Source organism: Mastomys coucha, unplaced genomic scaffold (genome assembly GCF_008632895.1).
Source record: "Mastomys coucha isolate ucsf_1 unplaced genomic scaffold, UCSF_Mcou_1 pScaffold21, whole genome shotgun sequence".
NCBI classification, from domain to species: Eukaryota; Metazoa; Chordata; class Mammalia; order Rodentia; family Muridae; genus Mastomys; species Mastomys coucha.
This window is the reverse complement of record NW_022196904.1, coordinates 70,117,283-70,137,230: the sequence shown is the minus strand read 5'-3', so window position 1 is coordinate 70,137,230 and position 19,948 is coordinate 70,117,283. Positions and strand designations below refer to the sequence as shown.

General features: G+C 46.5%; 1 protein-coding gene across 1 annotated transcript in view; it reads left to right on the top strand.

Annotated features, from left to right (window-relative positions):
- The first annotated feature begins 13,102 nt into the window (after window positions 1–13,102).
- Idh2 (isocitrate dehydrogenase (NADP(+)) 2) overlaps window positions 13,103–19,948 on the top strand; it is a 22,889-nt gene continuing 16,043 nt past the window's right edge. The window contains exon 1 of the mRNA XM_031387098.1: window positions 13,103–13,305. Coding sequence (XP_031242958.1) covers window positions 13,191–13,305 — 115 coding nt within the window. The 5' untranslated portion in view covers window positions 13,103–13,190. The remainder of the gene's footprint in view (window positions 13,306–19,948) is intronic.

Genomic DNA, 19,948 nt, shown 5'->3' with positions numbered 1-19,948 from the left:
GTGGGGGGAGGGAGGGAAGGAGAAAGAGAGAGAGAGAGAGAGATCTGGGGTGGCTAGCAGTCCTTTTATCTGCAGCACACACCTGGCAGTGGCAGGTGATGGTGCAAGCAGTTGCTAAGTCCCTGGGAACAGGTCACTAGTGGGACTGCCTGTACGATAACAAGAGGAATGGGGGAGATAAGGAGGGAGACTTAAGATAAGGATGTTATTACACACCCAAGACTTCTCAAGATAATTTCAATTTTAAAAACTCCAGTTCCACGGGCCTCTTATGACTTGTGCAGATACCAAGCACACACACGGTGTACAGACATACATGCAGGTAAAACACTCATAAAAGAGAGAGAGAAAGAGAGAGAGAGAGAGAGAGAGAGAGAGGGAGGGAGAGAGAGAGAGAAAGAGAAAGTGAGAGAGAAAGGAGGAAGGAAGGGAGGAAGGAAGGAGGGAAAATTGACAGGACAGGGTGCTGACTTATGTGTTAATCCTGGCACTTGGGAAGAGGAGGCAGGCAGATTTCTGTGAGTTCAAGGCTGAGTCTCACATTGTGAGACCTGTTTCCAAGAAGAAAGAGGGGGTTTAAAAAAAAAAAAAGGTTAAATAGCTATTTCCAGGCTGGAGAGATGGCTCAGCAGTTAAGAGCACCGACTGAGTTCAAATCCCAGCAACCACATGATAGCTCACAACCATCTGTAATGAGATCTAATGCCCTCTTCTGGTGTGTCTGAAGACAGGTACAGAGTACTCATATACATAAAATAAAGATTTTTTTTAAAGATTTATGTATTTATTATATGCAAGTACACCATAGCTCTCTTAAGACACTGCAGAACAAGAGCTCTCCCTCTCAGCTGTCTCCCCAGCCCGTGTTCAGCTTCAGTGGACACTGTCAGCCAGGCATGGTAGTGATCCTGTTATCTGTAATGCTAGCAGTTGGGAAGCAGGGACAGGAGCCAATTGTCTCCTCAGCCAATTCTAGGCCGTCTCTGACTACACAGAGTTCCAGGCCAGTCAGCACCGCATAGGGAGACCTGTATCAAAATCCATAAGCAAGCAAGCAAACAAAAGAGAGAAATGTAAGTTGGGGTTCTTGTGAGTACGTGTTGTCTCCACACTTGGAAAGCAGAGGCAGGCAAGGCCTTTGTTTGAGCCCAAGAGTAGGAGGCCAAACTCTCAACTCTGTTAAGTAACTGTAATGAAAGAAGATAGTAAAGGGAGCAAGAGGAGAAGGGTATTAAAACTCCCTTCACAGAGAGTGAAAGTACAACTACAAAAAGCTGGGTTTGGGTCTTCATTCTTGAAACTCCAGGATTGGAGAGCTGAGAAGGTAGGATTGCTTTCTGGGCAACAGGGTGAGAGTCTACCCTTAAAAAAAAAAAAAAAGTTTTTGGAGTGCTGGTTCGCACCTTTAACCGTAGCACTGGGAAGGCCAAAGCAGATTTATCTCTATGAGTTTGAGACCAACTTGGTCTCTATAGTGAGCTCCAGGCCTGTCAAGACTACAGACCAAGACTCTGTCTCACAAAGAAAAAGAAAGTAATATAAAAACAAAACTTGGGGATTAAGCTCAGTAGTAGATGTCACTAGCAAGAAGGCAGGTAAACATTTTATTTTGTTATGCTGAAGGTCCTCACACAGTGTTCACACTCTAAATCCCTATGATCCTAAACCTGCCTCCCCAAGGCTGCTCTCCTCTGTGACATATCTTAGCTGGAGTCTCTAATAGAAGTCTGAATTGAGGGGCAGGATCCTGGAAGAGACTCTCCAGCTGCAGAGCATATCAAGGTGGTGTCTCTGCAGATGTGCAGAACATTGATTGCTCTTGGCCTCTGCTTACATACTGTCCAGCGGGCATCCTAGGGTTCTAGGACTGTGTCTGGTTATCTGGAGAGAGTGATGCCATTGAGTTCTGGCTATTTGACATAGCTTTGGGTATAGTGGGGATCCTGACTAGGTTACTTTTACATGTCTAAAAGGCATTTTTTTTTTTTTACTATGCTCATTACAGTAGAACACTTGCCTAGCAGATACAAGGCACAGAGTTTGTGATATCCTGAGTATCGCAAACAAATGGAGAAACATCAGAACCAACTCAGCCATATGTGAATACATACAGAAAATGTGACCAAAGATAAATAAATAAATAAATAAATAAATAAATAAATAAGCAAGCCAGGCACACTGTCTTAAAACAAAAATAAAAGAAAATGGTTTGCAAACAAAAATTCCCTGTGAGTTCGTGGCCAGCCTGGTCTACAGAATGAGTTCCAGGACGTAGAGTGGAAACTTAAAAGTTCTTTGGAGCCGGGCTCCAAACCATTGAACCATCTCTCTAGCCACTGGGCTAGCCTTTAAATTTTTTTCATTCAATTTATATTATGTGTATAAGTGTGTGGGTTTTTGCATGTGACTGTGGGTGCCCTTGGAGGTCACACTGCATCTGGTGGAGCTGAAGTTACAGGCGGTTGGGAGGCACCCAAAGAAAGTGCTAGGAACTGAACTCTGCAGAAGCACCAGGCGCTCTTAATCACTGAGCCGTTCTCCCGCAACCTTTTCTTGTTTTCTTGTTTTCTTTAGTAACAAAGTGATAGTTTCCTAGTTGTAATTGTGGAGTTTGAAACAGTATCCATGAGGATTTTCTTTTTTTCTTTTTTTCTTTTTTCTTTTTGTTTTTTTGAGACAGGGTTTCTCTGTATAGCTCTGGCCATCCTGGAACTCACTCTGTAGACCAGGCTGGCCTCAAACTCAGAAATCCACCTGCCTCTGCCTCCCAAGTGCTGGCTGGGATTAAAGGCGTGTGTCACCACTGCTCGGCCCATGAGGATTTTCTTTTCTTACTTTTTCCTTTGCTGGGGATTGAACCAACTGAGGGTCTCACATGCTAGGTAACAGCTCTACTCTGGAGTCCTCAGACCTATTCATTGTGTATGTGTGAGACATGTGAGAATGTGTACATGTATATGTGTTCAGGGGTGTGTGTGTGTATGTGTGTGTGTGTGTATGTGTGTGTGTGTAGCCTGATTCTGCTAGATTGGCTGGCCAGCAGGACACAGTGTTCCTTTCCTTACCTCTTTCTCGGCACTGGGGGTTAGGAAATGCTACCAATTCCAGATACTTATTTTTTATTTTATTTTTTATTGTCTATTTATTTTGAGACAGGGTCTCTCTACATAGTCCTGACTGTCCTGGAACTAACTATGTGGACCAGGCTGTCCTCAAACTCAAGCCAGATCTGCCTGCTTCTGCCTCCTGAGTGCTGGGATAAAAGTGTGGCTGCCGGGCAGTGGTGGCACACGCCTTTAATCCCAGCACTTGGGAAGCAGAGGCAGGCAGATTTCTGAGTTTGAGGCCAGCCTGGTCTACAGAGTGAGTTCCAAGACAGCCAGGGCTATACAGAGAGAGACCCTGTCCACAAGAGTGTGTCTTACCACGGCCAGGTCACTTCCTTATTTTTACATGAGTTTTGGGGATCTTATATGCCAAGGAGTTTGCTGACTGAGCTCTTGAATGTATCTACTAATGATCTCTCTTTCTCTCTATCCTTAGATTAAAACTCAGGACTTTGATTATGCTAGAGAAATGCTCTGCCCATGAGCTACATCTTCATGACCAACTTTTTACTTCCTGTTCAAGTCATGTATGAACACCATATATGTGCAGAGTCAGAGGAGAGCATCAGATTCCCCTGGAACTAGAGCTGCAGATGGTTGTCAGCCACCATGTGGGTACTGGGAATTGAACCCATGTCCTCTGCAAAACTGCTCAGCCTTCTCTCTCTCTGCCACAGGACCACACCATTGGAACCTTTGTTCTGGGTCACAGGAGTTTGTCCCCATCTCCATCTGATTCCTCACTTTGCTGTGGTCTTTTTGTCCTCCTGAGTCCCCAGGAAAAAAATGGCTCCTTCAGGAGAACCTGGAGTGAAGAGCAGGCACGGCTGGGTAGGAGTGGGGCCTGTGAGAGTTTAGATGAGGATTTGGGGTGCGAGTGTGGTGGCAGTTCTTTCAGCAAGCAGCCACAGCTGTGGGTGTGGCTAATCCCAGCTGTGGCAGCTAGTTTTCTGTTGGGGTGTTGGGGCCCTCACTTTCTTTCCCTTCATTTCCTCTCCTACCCCAAGCTCTTTAACTCTTCATTTCCCACATAGAAGAAAGAAAAGTCTATGGAGCTATCTTTCATTTAAAGGAAGCTATCAGAATGGAGTGCGCTGGCCACTCTGGACAGTACTGTAGTGTAGCATCCATTTGTTTAGGTTAGTGTGTGTGCACATGGTCTATGACTGTGTGTGTGTCTGACTGTCTGTCTGTGTGCCTGTCTGTCCTGTGCTGGATTACAAGCATGAATTGCCATAGCCTGGATGGTCATTATTTTTCTGACTAAAGTTGAGACAGATATTCAGCTTCCACAGAACGACCTAAGGTTGTCACTGAAGCCAGGCATGGCAGTTCATACCTGCAATCCCAGCTCTCTGAGACTGAAGCAGGAGGATTGTCTTAATTTAAGACTAGCCTTTGCTTACAGAGTGATGTCTCATGTCATAAATAAATAAATAAATAAATAAATAAATAGATAGATAGATAGATAAATAAATATTCTGGGTTTGGTGGTGTACACTTTTAGCCCCAGCACTCAGAAGGCAAAGGCTGTCAGATACCCATGAATTCAAGGCCACTTTGTTCTACATAGTGAATTCCAGGATAGCCAGGGGCACATAGAAAGAAGCTGTCTCAACAAAACCAAAACCCAACTAAACAAAAAAAAGTTGAAATGGGGAGTCCTATTAATTCTACTTCTCATTTACATTTTGGTTCATGTGTCTTTAGTCTCTAATTTTTTTCTGTTTATATGTACACATATACACATATCTATACATGCACATATATCTATACATGTGATGGTATGTGTATGATGGCACAAATGTATAGGTTAGAGGTCAACATGGAGAATATACTGTGATGGTTTGACTAGGAAAGGCTCCCATAGACTCACGTGTTTGAATGCTTGGTCTATAGGGAGTAGAACTATTATTAGAAGGTGTGGCCCTGTTAGAGTAGGTATGACCTTATAGGACTCTGCCATGCTTCCTGCCATGATGATAATAGACTGAACCTCTGAAACTGTAAGCCAGCCCCAGTTAAATGTTGTCCTTTATAAGAGTTGCCTTGCAGCCAGGCACTGGTAGGACACTCGTTTAATCCTAGCACTTGGGAGGCAGAGGCAGGCAGATTTCTGAGTTTGAGGCTAGCCTGGTCTACAGAGTGAGTTCCAGGACAGCCAGGGCTACACAGAGAAACCCTGTCTCAAAAAAAAAAAAAAAAAAAAAAAAAAAAAAAAAAAAAAAAAAAAAAAAAAGGGTGGGGTGGGGCTGTGAGTTATGGCTCAGCTGTTAAGAACACTGACTGCTCTTCCGAAGGTCCTGAGTTCAAATACCAGCAACCACAATGTGGCTCACAACCATCTGTAATGAGATCTAATGCTGTCTTCTGGTGTATCTGAAAACAGCTACAGTGTCCTTACATATAACAATAAATAAATATTTAAAAATAAAGAAAAAGAAAAAGTGTTGCCTTTTTCATGGAACAATGGAAACCCTATCAAAGATATCCACCAATTGGGTCTTGGGGCTCCAATTCAAGTGGTTATGCTTGATAAGCAGACTCCATGACCTAGTGAACCTTCTTATTGACTTTCCTTACCTTTCTTTTCTTTTTCCTCTTTCACTTTGTAATTCAGGTGATCCTGGAACTCCTTATGTATTCTAGGCTATCTTTGACTAATCCTTTGCCTAGAGTTTACCAAGTCCTGAGATTATAGGCCTGTGCCACTACACCTGGGTTTCAATTTGGATTTCCCTATCACAAACAACAGTGCTGTGAGCATTCTCATATTCTGAGTCTCCTTATACCTCCTAGAGGTTATTCTTTTGGCATCAAATCCTGCAAATGAAATTGCTGGATTCAAGTCCACACATCTCAAGGTGGAGGGATGTTATGGAAGTGCTCTGGAGATGCTGCAGCAGCCAAGCACTCTCTGTACCACGTTCACTATATTTTGAAATGACCTGTTTACATATCTGTCTCCCCCACACCCCTGAAGGGTAAGATCCTCTCAGGGAGGAATGTGCTCTCTGATCCATCCCCATTTCACATTTGGCAAGTCTCAGAGGCCCAGTAACTCTGTAGGGAGCAGCACATGCCTCTGTGTACCAGGCAGCATTTCAACATTGTGCTGGGAGCTCATTTAGCCCCCGGAGAACTCCCCCAGCAGTTAGCACTGTTATTCCCTATTTGCAGCTGGAAGACTGAGGTTCCAAGAGACTGTGACTCTCGGCAGTGAGACCCTAAGGATACAAATTCCATCTGCTCTGAGCAGTGGTGGTGCACACCTTTAATCCCAGCACTTGGGAGGCAGAGGCAGACAGATTTCTGAGTTCGAGGCCAGCCTGGTCTACAGAGTGAGTTCCAGGACAGCCAGGGCTACACTGAGAAACCTTGTCTCAACAAAAAAAAGAAAGAAAGAAAAACAAACAAAACAAATTCCATCTGCAAGTTGGTAGAAACTCTGTGCTCTGTCCATCTCTTGACAACCTAGTTATGTTGCATCTGGCCCATGTTAATGGCCTTCAATCATTTCTTTTCTTTTCTTTTCTTTGTTTGTTTGCTTTTTGAGAAAGGGTTTCTCTGTAGCCTGGCTGTCCTGGAACTCACTCTGTAGATTAGGCTGGCCTCGAACTCAGAAATCTGCCTTCCTCTGCCTCCCAAGTGCTAGGATTAAAGGTGTGTGCCACCACTACCTGGGTTCTTTTTCTTTTTCTTTTTAAAAATTTATTTATTTATTTTATGTATATGAGTACACTGAAGCTGTACAGATGGTTGTGAGCCATCATGTGGTTGCTGGGAATTGAACTCAGGGCCTTTGCTCACTCTGGCCCCACTCACTCAGGCCCTGCTCCCTCTGGCCCAAAGATTTATTTATTATTATATGTAAGTACACTGTAGCTGTCTTCAGACACACCAGAAGAGGGCATCAGATCTCATTACAGATGGTTGTGAGCCACCATGTGGTTGCTGGTATTTGAACTCAGGACCTTCAGAAGAGCAGTCAGTGCTCTTAACCCCTGAGCCATCTCTTTAGCCCTCAACCATTTCTCTTTGTTTGATTCTTGCTCTCTGAATGTAGCAATGTTTAGGATTAATTTAAGCAAGCTGTAGAACAGTTCTTGAAATTCAATAGTGTTCCAGCATCTTCTCCCAACACTGAGTGGGTCATCCTGAGGCCTTATCTCAAAAGAGCATCAAAACATACAGTATCAGCAAATTCACCCCTAAATCTGCTTCTAAGCCCCACTCCTGTCCATTTTACAAAGTTAGAATAAGAGATGGGAGTGTGGCTCAGTTGGTGGGATGCTTGCTGGGCATGCTTGAGGTTTGTGGTGGCTTGAATATGCTTGGCCCTTGGGAAGTGGCACTATTAGGAGGAATGGCCTTATTGGAGAAGGTGTAGCTTTGTTAGAGATAGTGTGTCACTGTGGGGGTGGGTTTTGAGGTCTCCTCCTATGCTCAAGCTCTGTCCTGTGAGGAAGAGAGCTTCCTCCTGGTTGTCTGGGGAGGACAGTTCCCTTCTGCTGCCTGCAGATCAAGATGTAGAACTCTTGGCTCCTTCTCCAGCACTACATCTGCCTGGATGCTGCCATGCTTCCCGCCATGATGATAATGGGCTAAATCTCTGAACTGCAAGCCAGCCCCAAGTAAATGCTGTCTTTTACTAAAGCTGCCTTGGCTGTGTTGCCCTATCACTGCAATGGAAACCTAAACTGACACAAGGTTCTGGGTTTGATTCCCCATAGCCACTGAAAGCAGGAGGGTGAGGCACTGTGAATATCCCAGCACTTGGGAGCTAGAAGCACGAAGATCAGGAGAAAGGCTATCTTCAGCTACAGAGCCAGTTTGAGACCAGCCTGGGATACCAAACCCTATCTTAAAATAGTAGTAATAATAATTGGGCTGAAGAGATGGCCTAGCAGGTAAGAGCACTTGCTGCTCTTGCAAAGGACAAAGCTTTGGTTCCTAGTACCCATACATACCAGTTCACAACCACCTGCAACTCTAGTTCCAAAGGAGTTGATGCATTTTGGGGGGGGGTACTTAGGTAGGGTGCCTACATACATTCAGGCAAAGCACACATATACATAAAATGAAACAAACAAAAAATTAAATCAATTAAATCTTTAAACATATAATAAAAGGTTCAGGTGCTAGTATGCTTGCTGCCCGGTAAGGTCTCCTTTGATATTATAGCCTCACACTCGAGAGGTCAACTGCTTCACAAGACTTCTTACAGTGTCAGTAACGCCATTCATGATGAGTGGTCCTCATGATGTAATTATGTCCCCTAAATACCATTGCTAAGAGAATAAATGCACAACATCTGAATTGTAGGGGCACAAGCACACAGGCCAAAGCATCTACCAGGCAGACGTTGGGTTGGGCTGCAGCAGGGGAAAGCAGCTATTTGACTTGGTAAGAGGCAGTGCAGGCACAGGGAACAGGGCTATCCAGCTGTTCTTGTACTCGCCCATGCTGGAGCTACTGCAGGTATGTAGAGCTGCAGAGCGCCTGCTGGAGCTGGACGTCAGGGAGAAGGTACTGGAAACAGGCACAGGACAAGCTGGGCAGATCACCATAAATAGCTCCCTCAGCTATCAACACTTGCCTCCTGTTTTCCACTTTCTAATAATGGCATTCTCCAGCCTTCCAGGGGGAGGTCTGACTCACCCTGACTCCTCTCCTGCCTGGCTTGTGTTCAGGCAGCTGCTGCACTACCTCTGTGGTCCTGTCCTTTTTTGGAAGTCTTCCAGGACCCATGTCAGGCAAGTCTTTGGTCCAGGGACTCTGATCTCTCTTCCAGGTGTGAACCCCTGCCTCCCTCTCAACACATATGTGCACTCTGCTTACAAGCACACCACAGAACACACGGAGTGTAGGCTGGACAGAGCTTGAGACACCCGCTTTGTCAGCCTGTGGTCTGGATTCCTCACACTCTTGGTGGATCTTCCACCCACATACATACTTACCAGGGAAGCGCCTCCATCACAGAGGACTTTCTCCTTGCTGGATGTCTCGTGTGCCAGCAAAACTCCTCATGGAAGTAGGGTAATCTCAGCTTTGGAAAATGGAGACAGGAGGATCAGGAGTTCAAGGTTATTCTCCAATACATAGTAAGTTTGAGGCCACCCTGGGCTATGTAAGATCTTGCTTAAAAACAACAACAAATAACAATAATAAAATGTAATTTAAAAAAAAGAAGAAGCTCCTCTTGGGATTCCCTTCTTGTCCCTGGATCTGTGATGACTGTATCTGTACACAGGAGTTTTTAGAGATTGGAGATAGAGTAATTTTTGTCCTTCTTCAAAGAACTTGTATGTAGCATAGACTCAATTATGAAATGGAGTTTAACTTTTAAAATGTGGGGCTAGCTGGGTGTCAGTGGCTCATGCCTTTAATAACAGCACTTGGGAGGCAGAGACAGATGGATCTCTGCGAGTTAGAGGCCAGCCTGGTCTACAGAGTGAGTTCCAGGATAGCCAGGGCTACAGAGAGAAACCCTGTCTTGAGAAACAAACAAAAACGAAATTTGGGGGCCAAGGAAATGACTCAGGGAGCAGGCTGGCCATGCAACTGTGGAGACCTATGCTGACTCTGTAGCACCTACCTCAGGACAGGAATGGAGTGCACATCTGTAACTCCAGTGTGTCTGTGATGAGATGGCAGGCAGAGGCAGGAGAATACCTGTCAGCAGCGGCAAACAATAAAAGACACCTTGCCTCAGGCATGGTGGCTGAGGGACAACATGCAAGACTGCCTTCTGATCACTCATAAAGTAGCACACATTCTTCACTATTCACACACAGGTACAAGTACACACATACATGAACGCACATACATACACATGTGCCCAGCATTCTAACTCATCAACCTCAAATTACAGATTCTAACCCAATTTTCTTTTCTTTCCTTTTCTTTTTTGTTTGTTTTTTTTCGAGACAGAGTTTCTCTGTATAGCCGCGGCTGTCCTGGAACTCACTCTGTGGACCAGGCTGGCCTCAAACTCAGAAATCCACCTGCCTCTGCCTCCCAAGTGCTGGGATTAAAGGCATGTGCCACCACTGCCTGGCTAACTCAATTTTCTTTAAATGCCATGTGGTGGTTTGAATATGCTTGGCCAAGAGAGTGGCACTGTTTGGAGGTGTGACCTTGTTGGAGTGGGTGTGGCTTTGTTGAAGGAAGTGTATCACTGTGAGTGTTGGCTTTGAGAGCTTCCTCTTAGCTGCCTGAAGATGCCAGTCTTCTAGTGGCCTTCAGATGAAGATGTAGAATTCTCAGCTCCTCCTGCCCCATGCCTGCTAGGATGCTGCCATGCTCCCACCTTGATGATAATGGATTGAACCTTTGAACCTGTAAATCAGCCTCACTGCCGGGCAGTAGTGGCCCACACCTTTAATCCCAGCACTTGTGAGGCAGAGACATGTGGATTTCTGAGTTCGAGGTCAGCCTAGTCTACAGAGTGAGTTTCAGGACAGCCAGGGCTATACAGAGAAACTTTGTCTGGAAAAACAAACAAACAAACAAAAAGAGTGACCTTGGTCATGATGTCTGATCACAGAAGTAAAAACCTAACTACGACAATCACCACCATCACAGGAAAAACTTTCAGGGTTAAAAATGTCCATGTGGGGCTGGAGAGATGGCTTGGAGGTTAAGAGCTACCTCTTCCCAGACCAACATGGCAGCTCACAATTGTCTGTAACTCCAGTTCTGCATTCTCTTCTGGCTTTCAGAGTACCAATCACACATGCATGTGGTACACAGACACACATGAAGGCAAAACATCTATACACATAAATTAATAATTTTTAGAAATTACCATGAGCAGGAGTGTCAAACAAGAACAACAGAGGTCCTAGTTTCTCTCTTCTCCCCTTAAGCAAATATTGGGCTGTCAGCCAGGTATTTGGGTTTGAACTACAGCTACATCCTGGCCATATGACTTTGAAATGGTATCTTGTCCATTCTGAGCTCTGCTAAAACCAGCTGCCTCACAAATCACTGTATGGAGAAAGCTGGCATGGAGTTGGAAGCCTAGGAGCAGGCAATGAGAAGGGCAGTTTAAAAAGTGACCTTGTAAGGTGGTGGTGGCACATGGGATCCCAGCACTTGGGAGGCAGAGGCAGGCAGATTTCTGAGTTTGAGGCCAGCCTGGTCTACAGAGTGAGTTCCAGGACAGCCAGGACTACACAAAGAAACCCTGTCTCGAAAAAACCAAAAAAAAAAAAAAAAAAAAAAAAAAAAAAAAAAAAAAAAAAAAAAAAAAAAAAAAGTGACCTTGACAGATGGACAGTGGTGGCCCATGCCTTTAAGCTCAGCACTGAGGAGGCAGAATCAAGTAGATCTCTGAGTTCGAGATCAGCCTGATCTACATACCAAGTTCCACGACAGCCAGGATTATATAGAGAAGAAACCTGCCTCAGAGGGAGAAGAAGAGGAAGAGGAAGAAAGTGACCTTGTCTCAACTGGTTCTAATTGAGGCTGCACTTAGAAAGTTTGCCTGTGATGGTTCTAGAAACACAAAGACTTCTGCCTTGATCCCTCAGCAGACAAACACTGAGGCTGGGTAGTGACTTGCCAGGACTCTGAGACTGAGTCTGCTATTTGTGGGAGAATCGCCTTGTGAGATTCAGCAGCAATCACAGTGGTAGTTGACCTCCAAAATCCTGACTGGTCTAGAAAGACTGTCTGTTCTCCAGCCTTGCATGTGAGGATCCTGAAGTCCAGGAATCTGATACGATTTCCAGGATGGCATGAAAGCCCAAGTTTGCAGTCTCCGCGTGGTCTTTACCAGTTTTTACACAAGAGAACTGGGAATCCAGTAAAAGGGCTCTCAGGCTGTTCTGGAACATGCTGCCCCAGGCCAGGCTTTCCTACTCCTTCCCTCAGATCCTGGAGGGACCCAGATGTCTCTCCTTGCATACACTCTCTGTACTGGATCCCAGAACCAAATCTGTGGCTCGGACTCCAGGAGGGAAGCTTTGATGTTAGCAGTTCACCGCCACTTTCCTGGCATAGCTCCACCTGGCAAAGGCTGACCCCGAAGCTGGGGTGGGAACTGGGAGCACAGGGCAGAAAGGTTGCTCTCCTTTGGATTGAGTTGGTGTGACTGGGAGGGCTGGGGTGGGTTTGTGAGATTTTGATACACAAAACCCAGCCTTCAAGAAAATGGGCAGTGATGGATTTAGCTTGTATGTGCCAGGGTTTCTGTTTGGTTTCCCATGCAAACAGGTAAACTAAGAGCTGTTGGACTGGTGGTGGCTGGACCTTTGCCTAGGATATAGGAAAACGCGGGCTTTCCTTCATAACTACTAGCACAGAATGTAATTAACTCGGGCAGTGGTTGTGCTATGAGGATGAACATACCTCAAACCTTTACAATGTCACATAAGTCTGATAGGCACTCTTATACCCAGGGGAGACAGATTTGGCCACGATGAAGGACTTTGGGGCTAGAAGTTTGGTCTAGTCAGGAGCAGAAGGATTTCCACCTTTTGTTTTGTTTTTGCTACAGGGTCTCATGTAGCCCCGATTGACCTAGAACTTAGTATATAGCGAACTTCCCATATTCTTGCCTCCACCGTACCCGGCGTTTCAGCTCTCGATTCTGGTTAGTCCACCCAACTGGACGCTACCTGGGGGAGACCCAAGATGCCACGGTCTAGGTTCAAGAATGCAAAACTTGTCAATTGTCTTGAGGAAAGTGCCTCGGGTCTGTAGGTCAGCTAAACGCAAAGGACGCAGGGGATTAAGGCGACGTGTCCGCCTCTAACATTCTAATGGAAGCGGGGAGTCTTGCAGCCGTGAGCCCCCGCCGCCCGATGAGTCTAACTGGCGCCTGCTGCTTTGAGGATATATGGAGGCTCCCAGAAAGCGCGGGCTCAGCGCTGGGGCCACCCAGGCTCTGGAACAGGCCCAAGGGTATCGAGCAGGCTCCTGCCCCGGCCGTGGACCCGCCTTCTCCCGGGTGAGACCCAATGGGGCGGCAGGTTCTGCAGCTCCGCCCCGGTTGGGTCTCAGCCACCAGGGCCAGCTTAGAGTCCCCACCGCACAGCCCGGTGCAGCGGCACGCTCGGACCTCGCGTGCTCGGGATGGCCGGCTACCTGCGGGCCGTGCGCTCTCTCTGCAGAGCCTCGGGCTCAGCGCGGACCTGGGCACCGGCAGCACTGACTGTCCCCAGCTGGCCGGAGCAGCCGCGGCGCCACTGTGAGTGCCGCACCGGGGAGGAGGGGGGGCGGGCTCGCGTGCAGCGCAGCGACGTGGCGACGTCCCGGGAGGGGGACCTTGGAGCGCCACTCGTGACACACCAGCGGTCGGGGAACGGCGGTGTGCGGGTTACAAAGGGCCAGGACGTGGCCTTACTCCGGTCTCCCGCTCCCGGGGAGATCGGGGCGCTGCAGGCGCAGGGATGGGGACGAAGGGGAGGGGACGCAGGGGATAGTGGCATCTGGTGGCCTGGGGCAGGATTGCTGGGTCCTATCAGGACTGGGGCTCTCCAGGTATTCCGGGGGAGCTTATCCATGGGTACCTGAACCTAGAGTGGGGTATCATGACTTTCCTGCGCCTTTGGAGGGGACAAGCGACCAAGAGGGGCTGGAGCGGCCTGCTGCTGCCCTAGGCAGGGGAGGGTCACCTCGCGCTCCCGGCTCAGACAAAGGCGAAGAGGAGAGGCCTCCACTTCCCCTTCACTCCAATCCCTGCGTACTCTGGTTCCTCCTCTCCAAAAGACCCACGTCAGCTATTTTTGGAACCTTTACTCGACAGCTGGAGGAATGCCCTAATATTTTTCCCGCTTTTGTTTCGCTGCCACTCCCCTACCCTTCGCTGCGCAGGACGCTCAGTCCGGGCCCTCTCCTGGCCCTTTGCTGGGCCGACCACGAGCTGCGCTGAGTGGGTCCTGCCTGGCATACAAGCTGTGGAGAGCTGGCACTGCACGCATATTGCCATTTTTCTGCAGTCAGTCGTTCCCATGAGATCTGCGTTGCCTTCAGCTTGCTTTTTAGACGTGAAGGCGCAACTCAGGACAAAATAATCAGGGTTTAGAGTCTCCATTACTAACAGACTGCACAGCCTGACATGTGGACATCTTTCATACCCTTGCTACTCAGCGCCTTGCTACAAAAGGCAGGGAACAATGTACAGCACTTGGTGGCCTCTTTTGATGCCTGTTGCTACGGAAATTCTATCCTGACCTGGCTCAAAGCCCCTTGGGGTTAGCCAAAGGAATGAGGAAGAGGGGGTGGGTTTGGCTATGGGGCTTGTTCTGGCTAGAGTGGTAATCGTTAACTCACTGTGGGAGCAGCTGACCAGAGCTGGGGACCAGGAGGAGGGAGAGGGCGGGCCCTTGACTCTCCCCTTTGCCAAGGAGAAAGGGACATTTCTGCCTTTGTGCTTCTGGGATCCGTCTCTAAACTGAAGCCGGATCAAGTGCCTCAGCCCTTCAAGACTCAGATATGGCAGCCTTGCAGCAAAATATGGTAGAAGTTAAAGGCATCCAGTGGCTTTTTTTCTTCCAGTAAAATGGTGATACCAAAACAAACAAAAAAATTTAAAAACTACCTTAAGAAACTGCACTAACAAGAAAATAAGGCTCCTTTGGGATTCTGAATTTGGATCCCCATTTTTCTATTTATTTTGGTTCTTTTGAGGCCAGGTTCTCCGTATAGTCCTGGCTGTCGAGATCTCGCTGTGCAGACCAGGTGGGTCCAAACTCAGAAATCCACCTGCCTCTGCCTCCCAAGTGCTGGGATTAATGGCATGAGCCAGCCCCCACCCACCACCAGTCTGGATACATACTTTAAAAAGCAGCTAGTGGAAGGTCCTTTCCAAAGGTCTCCAAGTGGGGAGGTGATTAAAATGAAATGAAACCAACCAACCAGCCAACCAATACCATCCAATGTCTTTGCTGTCCCTTGGTTCCCACTTGCAAGCTTCAGCAGCCGCTTGCTGGCCCCTGTAACTTAGACCCTGGGAAGAGATTCAGCCTCTCCAGGGACAAAGCACTTACTTAGACTCCCTTTATTCTACTCCTAATTAGAAACTTTGTCATTTCCTCACCTTAACTCTTTAGATAGATACTTAAAGACTTCTTTATTTTTATTGAACTTGTATCAATATTTGCCTGAATGTATGCATGTATGCATGTATGTATGTATGTATGTATGTATATATGTATGTATGCATGTATGTATGTATGTATGCCACCTGTGACCCTGTTTGCCCACAGAGGCTAAGAGAGAGCACTGGATTCCCTGGAACTGCACTTACAGATGGTTGTGAACGGCCATGTGGGGGCTGTGAATTGAACTTGGGTCCTCTGTAAGAACAGTAAGTGCTTCTTAACTGCCAAGCCATCTCTCCAGCCCCATTTTTAGATGTTCTTGGTGGCTGGACCAGGAAGGTACCCTGCCAATCTTGTATGCTTGGAGGGGACAAACAATCCCAGTATCTAAGATCTAAGAATAAATTATTCAACAACTGATCATCAGGGTTTTTTTTTTTTTAACTTTTAAAACTTTATTATTTATCATGTATGTGGAGAGAGACAGATGTGGTATGTGTGTGTGTGTGTGTGTGTGTGTGTGTGTGTGTGTGTGTACTTGCTACAGTACATGTATGGAGATCAGAGGACAACCTTGTGGAGTGGCCTTTTTCCTTTTACCTTTACCCACCATCCCACAAGCCCTTCGTCAAGTTTTGTAGACCAAGAAGTTAGTTCTTTGTTTTGTTTTGTTTTTTCAAGACAGGGTTTCTCTGTGGAGCCCTGGCTGTCCTGGAATTCACTCTGTAGACCAGGCTGGCCTCGAACTCAGAAATCCGCCTGCCTCTGCCTCCCAAGTGCTGGGATTAAAGGTGTGTGCCACCACTGCCAGGCCAGAAGTTAGGTCTTATCTGTTCTTCTGTGAGCCTCGTTTCAGCCGTAACTGGTCAATCCCCAGCTGCTCATTCCCAGCATAGCTTCCCTCAGAGCTGGTTTAGGTGCTTGTGTTAGACCTAGAACAGGGTTCTACCTGTGGGTTGTGACCTCTTTGGGGTTGCATATTGGATATTTATATTATGATCCATAATGGTAGCAAACTTACAGTTATGAAGTAGCAACGAATAATCTAATGGTTAGGGGCCAACCCAACATAAGGAACTGTATCAAAGGGTCACAGCATTAGGAAGGCTGAGAACCACGGCTGTAGAACAACTTGGCTGACTCAAGTTTTCCACCTTTAGCAGAGGCCTCTTGAGCTCCTTCTATCCTATCCTTTGATAGACCCTGGGCACAGCTCCTTGCTGTATAAAGTCAGGATCTGTGGCTTGCTTTGGAGTCTTTACTGTGTAAAATGTGTCAGATTCTTACATATGGCAAGCAAGTGCTCTCTGATAAGTTTGCAGCCCCCAGCTCTTTTTAAACTTTATTTTGAGCTGGTCTTACTAAATTGTTCTGGCTAGCTTTAAAATGTGTGATCCTCCTGCCTCCACTTTCTTAGTAGGTAGATTATAGGCATGTGTCTTCACACCTGGGTGTACCCCTCTCCCCCACCCAGAGATTCACACCATGCTAGCTAGGCAAGCTTTCAATCACTGAGTCACACCTCCAGCCCAGATTACAAATACTCTTCTCTTCGGTGAGCTGTTCTGGGCACGATGCCCATCACATGAGAGAGAACTCTGCTTATGTGCCGCAATGGCCCTGGGCAGCAGGAACGGAGGGAACACGTGCATCAAAATAGAAAGTGAGCCCAGGTAGCCCTGATGTACATTTACCTTTCCTATATGACGCTAGTATGTGTTCTTCCTTTTGTGAGACAGATTCCATGCAAGATGTAGGGACTGGAGCTGGGAATAGGAGTGAGGGAGAGTTCTGTCTTTGGGCTTTAATTCTAATAGGGAAGAGACGGGCATTTAAGAAGGTAGTTGACCAATGTGACACATAGTAATGGACTAAGGATAAGGGTCAGAAAGATGCATAGTAGATAAAGGCACTTACTGCCAAGCCTGGTGACAGTTTGATCCCCAGGACCCATGTGGTGGAAGGAGAGAACAGACTCCCACAAGTTGTCCTTTGACCTCCAAAGTTTCTCTATAGTGCGCTTGCTCACACAGAGTAACTAGCTGTAGTCAGTATTGAAAGAGCTAAGGAAAAGAAACAGAGAGGGTGTAAGGTGTATGGGACGGTTTGAATTCGGGTGGACCGGAAAGAGCCAAGTGAGTGAAGCCTGAGCCTGGGAGGAAGTTAACTCTTTAGATACCAGAGGAGGGAGGGGCTGCAGGAGGCAAGGCTGCTTGCACTGTGTGCTGAGGTCTGTGGCAGTGGCAGGTTTTTATTTTTATTTTTAAAGAGAACACATTCGTGTAACTTAGAGTATATTACTATGACTGTCCTACTTTATTAGTTATTGTCAAGCACTGGCTGATTTGCAGGGTAAACATCATAGTATGTGTGTACATTACAGATAGAGTGTGGAGCAATCCACAGTTCCAGGTGTCCACTGTAGATATTGGAGTAGATTCCTTATGGAGATGGGGTGGGGAGACCTGGGAGATCCGTGTCTTCCTCTGCATTTTTCTCAGTAGGACAGGGGCGTGGACAGATGGATCTGAGGGCTCCATTCTGCACCAGCTTCTTTTTTCTACTGCTGATGCCATCCTTTAGCACATCCCATCTTATAGAAATGCCTCTCGGGCTGTGTGGTGCAGCCTGCTCTATGGAGTGAGTTCCAGGACAGCCAGAGCTACACAGAGAAACCCTGTCTCAGAAAACCAAAACCAACCAACCGACAAAACCAAACAAGAAAGAAAGAAAAAGAAAGGAAATCCCACCCTGAGAATCCTGGTGGGGGACAGTTCCTGAGAATCCTGGTGGGGGACAGCTCCAGGTTTCAGTTCATGGCCTCACACTTACAGTCACAAGTTCCCCAGGCTAGCTTTGAATTTCCTAGTTGCTGAGGATAACCTTGAGTTTCTGACTCCTCTGTTTCCACCCTCCTAAATGTTGGGATTATAAATGTGTCCACATGCAGTCTTTGCAGTACTGGGGTTGTGTATGCTAGGCAAGCTCTCTAGGCAAGCTGAGTCAGACCGCCAGCTCTCTCTCCTCCATTTTATTCTGGTGCTGATAGTCAAATAAGGCTTTGCACTGGAAGACCCATGCTTGCCACCCGTGCTTGCACCTGTGTTGCATCCTCAACTTGTAGGCCATTTTTGAGGACTTTGATTTTGACTTTGAGTGAAAAAGAAAGTCCTACAAGATTTCACAAGGTGTATTGCAATCTGATTTATGTTAAATCTATTTTTACTTAAAAATTTAAAATTTTTGTTTATTTAATTTTATCTAAAATTATTTTTCTTAGCCAGGCAGTGGTGGCACACGCCTTTAATCCTAGCACTTGGGAGGCAGAGGCAGGCGATTTCTGAGTTCAAGGCCAGCCTGGTCTACAGAGTGAGTTCCAGGACAGCCAGGGCTACACAGAGAAACCCTGTCTCAAAAAACAACAACAACAAAAAAACAAAAACAAAAAACAAAACAAAACAACAACAACAAAAAAACATTATTTTTCTTTGCTGGGAGTTGGTGGTGCACACCTTTAATTCTATCACTCAGGAGGCAGAGGCAGGCAGATCTCTGTGAATGAGTTTAAGCAACTTCTAGGACAACCAGAGAAAACACACACACACACTATATGAGTGCTTGCCTGTATGTACATTATGCATGTCTGGTGTCTGTGGAGGCCACATGAAGGAGTCAGATTCCTTGGATCTAGAGTTACAGACGGTTGTAAGCTACCATATGGATGCTAGGGATCAGATCTAAATCCTCTGCAAGAGCAACCAACGGTTGAGCCACCTCTCCAACCAATAAAGGTTAATTTTTTTAAAGATTTATTTATTTATTGTATGTAAGTACACCATAGTTGTCTTCAGACACCCCAGAAGAGGCATCAGATCTCATTACAGATGGTTGTGAGCCACCATGTGGTTGCTAGGATTTGAACTCAGGACCTTCAGAAGAGCAGTCAGTGCTCTTAACTGCTGAGCCATCTCTCCTGCCCAAAGATTAATTTTTATGTGCATATGTGTATATGGCATGCACATGCTGGCGGCCACTGGGCCAGAAGTGGGCATTGAATTTCCTGGAGCTAAAGTTCTAGGTGGTAGTGAGTTGACAGATGTGGGTGCTGGGAATCAAGCTCAGGTCTTAATTTCAGAGTCATCTCTTCAGTTGCCATGTTTTCTTTCTTTATCATTTGCAATGCTGGTCCTGGAACGTAGGCCCTTGGGAGATTCAAGCTGGCTGTCCCTTTGGAAGTTTCCAGAAGGGCGTGGGTACTGCTTCTTGTGTTCTAATGACCCTTATCCTCTTCCTCTCCCTCCTGACATGCGCACACACCAGCTGTGGTGTCATTGTGGAGGTCAGAGGTCAACCCTGGAGTTCATCACTCCCTTCCACCTTATTTGAGACAGCATCTCTTCCTGTTCTCCACTCTGACAGACACCTACTGAGTCTGGCTTTTTTATGTTCTTAGTTCTCTTGTGGTTCACTTTACCCTCTCCCCCAACTCATTTCTTGTGGTTTGGTATATCACCCCTAGTCTCTTTGAGATGGGCAGAACATGGTTTGTTTGCAGAACTAAACAACAGAAAAAGGTCTCAAATCCCTGACACCTGGAGTGCTCTAGAGAGTGCAGGTCAGGCCTGGAACAGGAAGGCCCTCATCAGCCCAGTTCTCCTTGCTTCCAAGTGTCAGGAGTAACTCATTCTTCAAAACAGGCTGTGATCTAAGATCCTGTGGGTTTAAAGTCTTACTGTTTTTATTTTAATGAAAATATTAACCACGTCAAGTTTTTTTTTTTTTTGAATA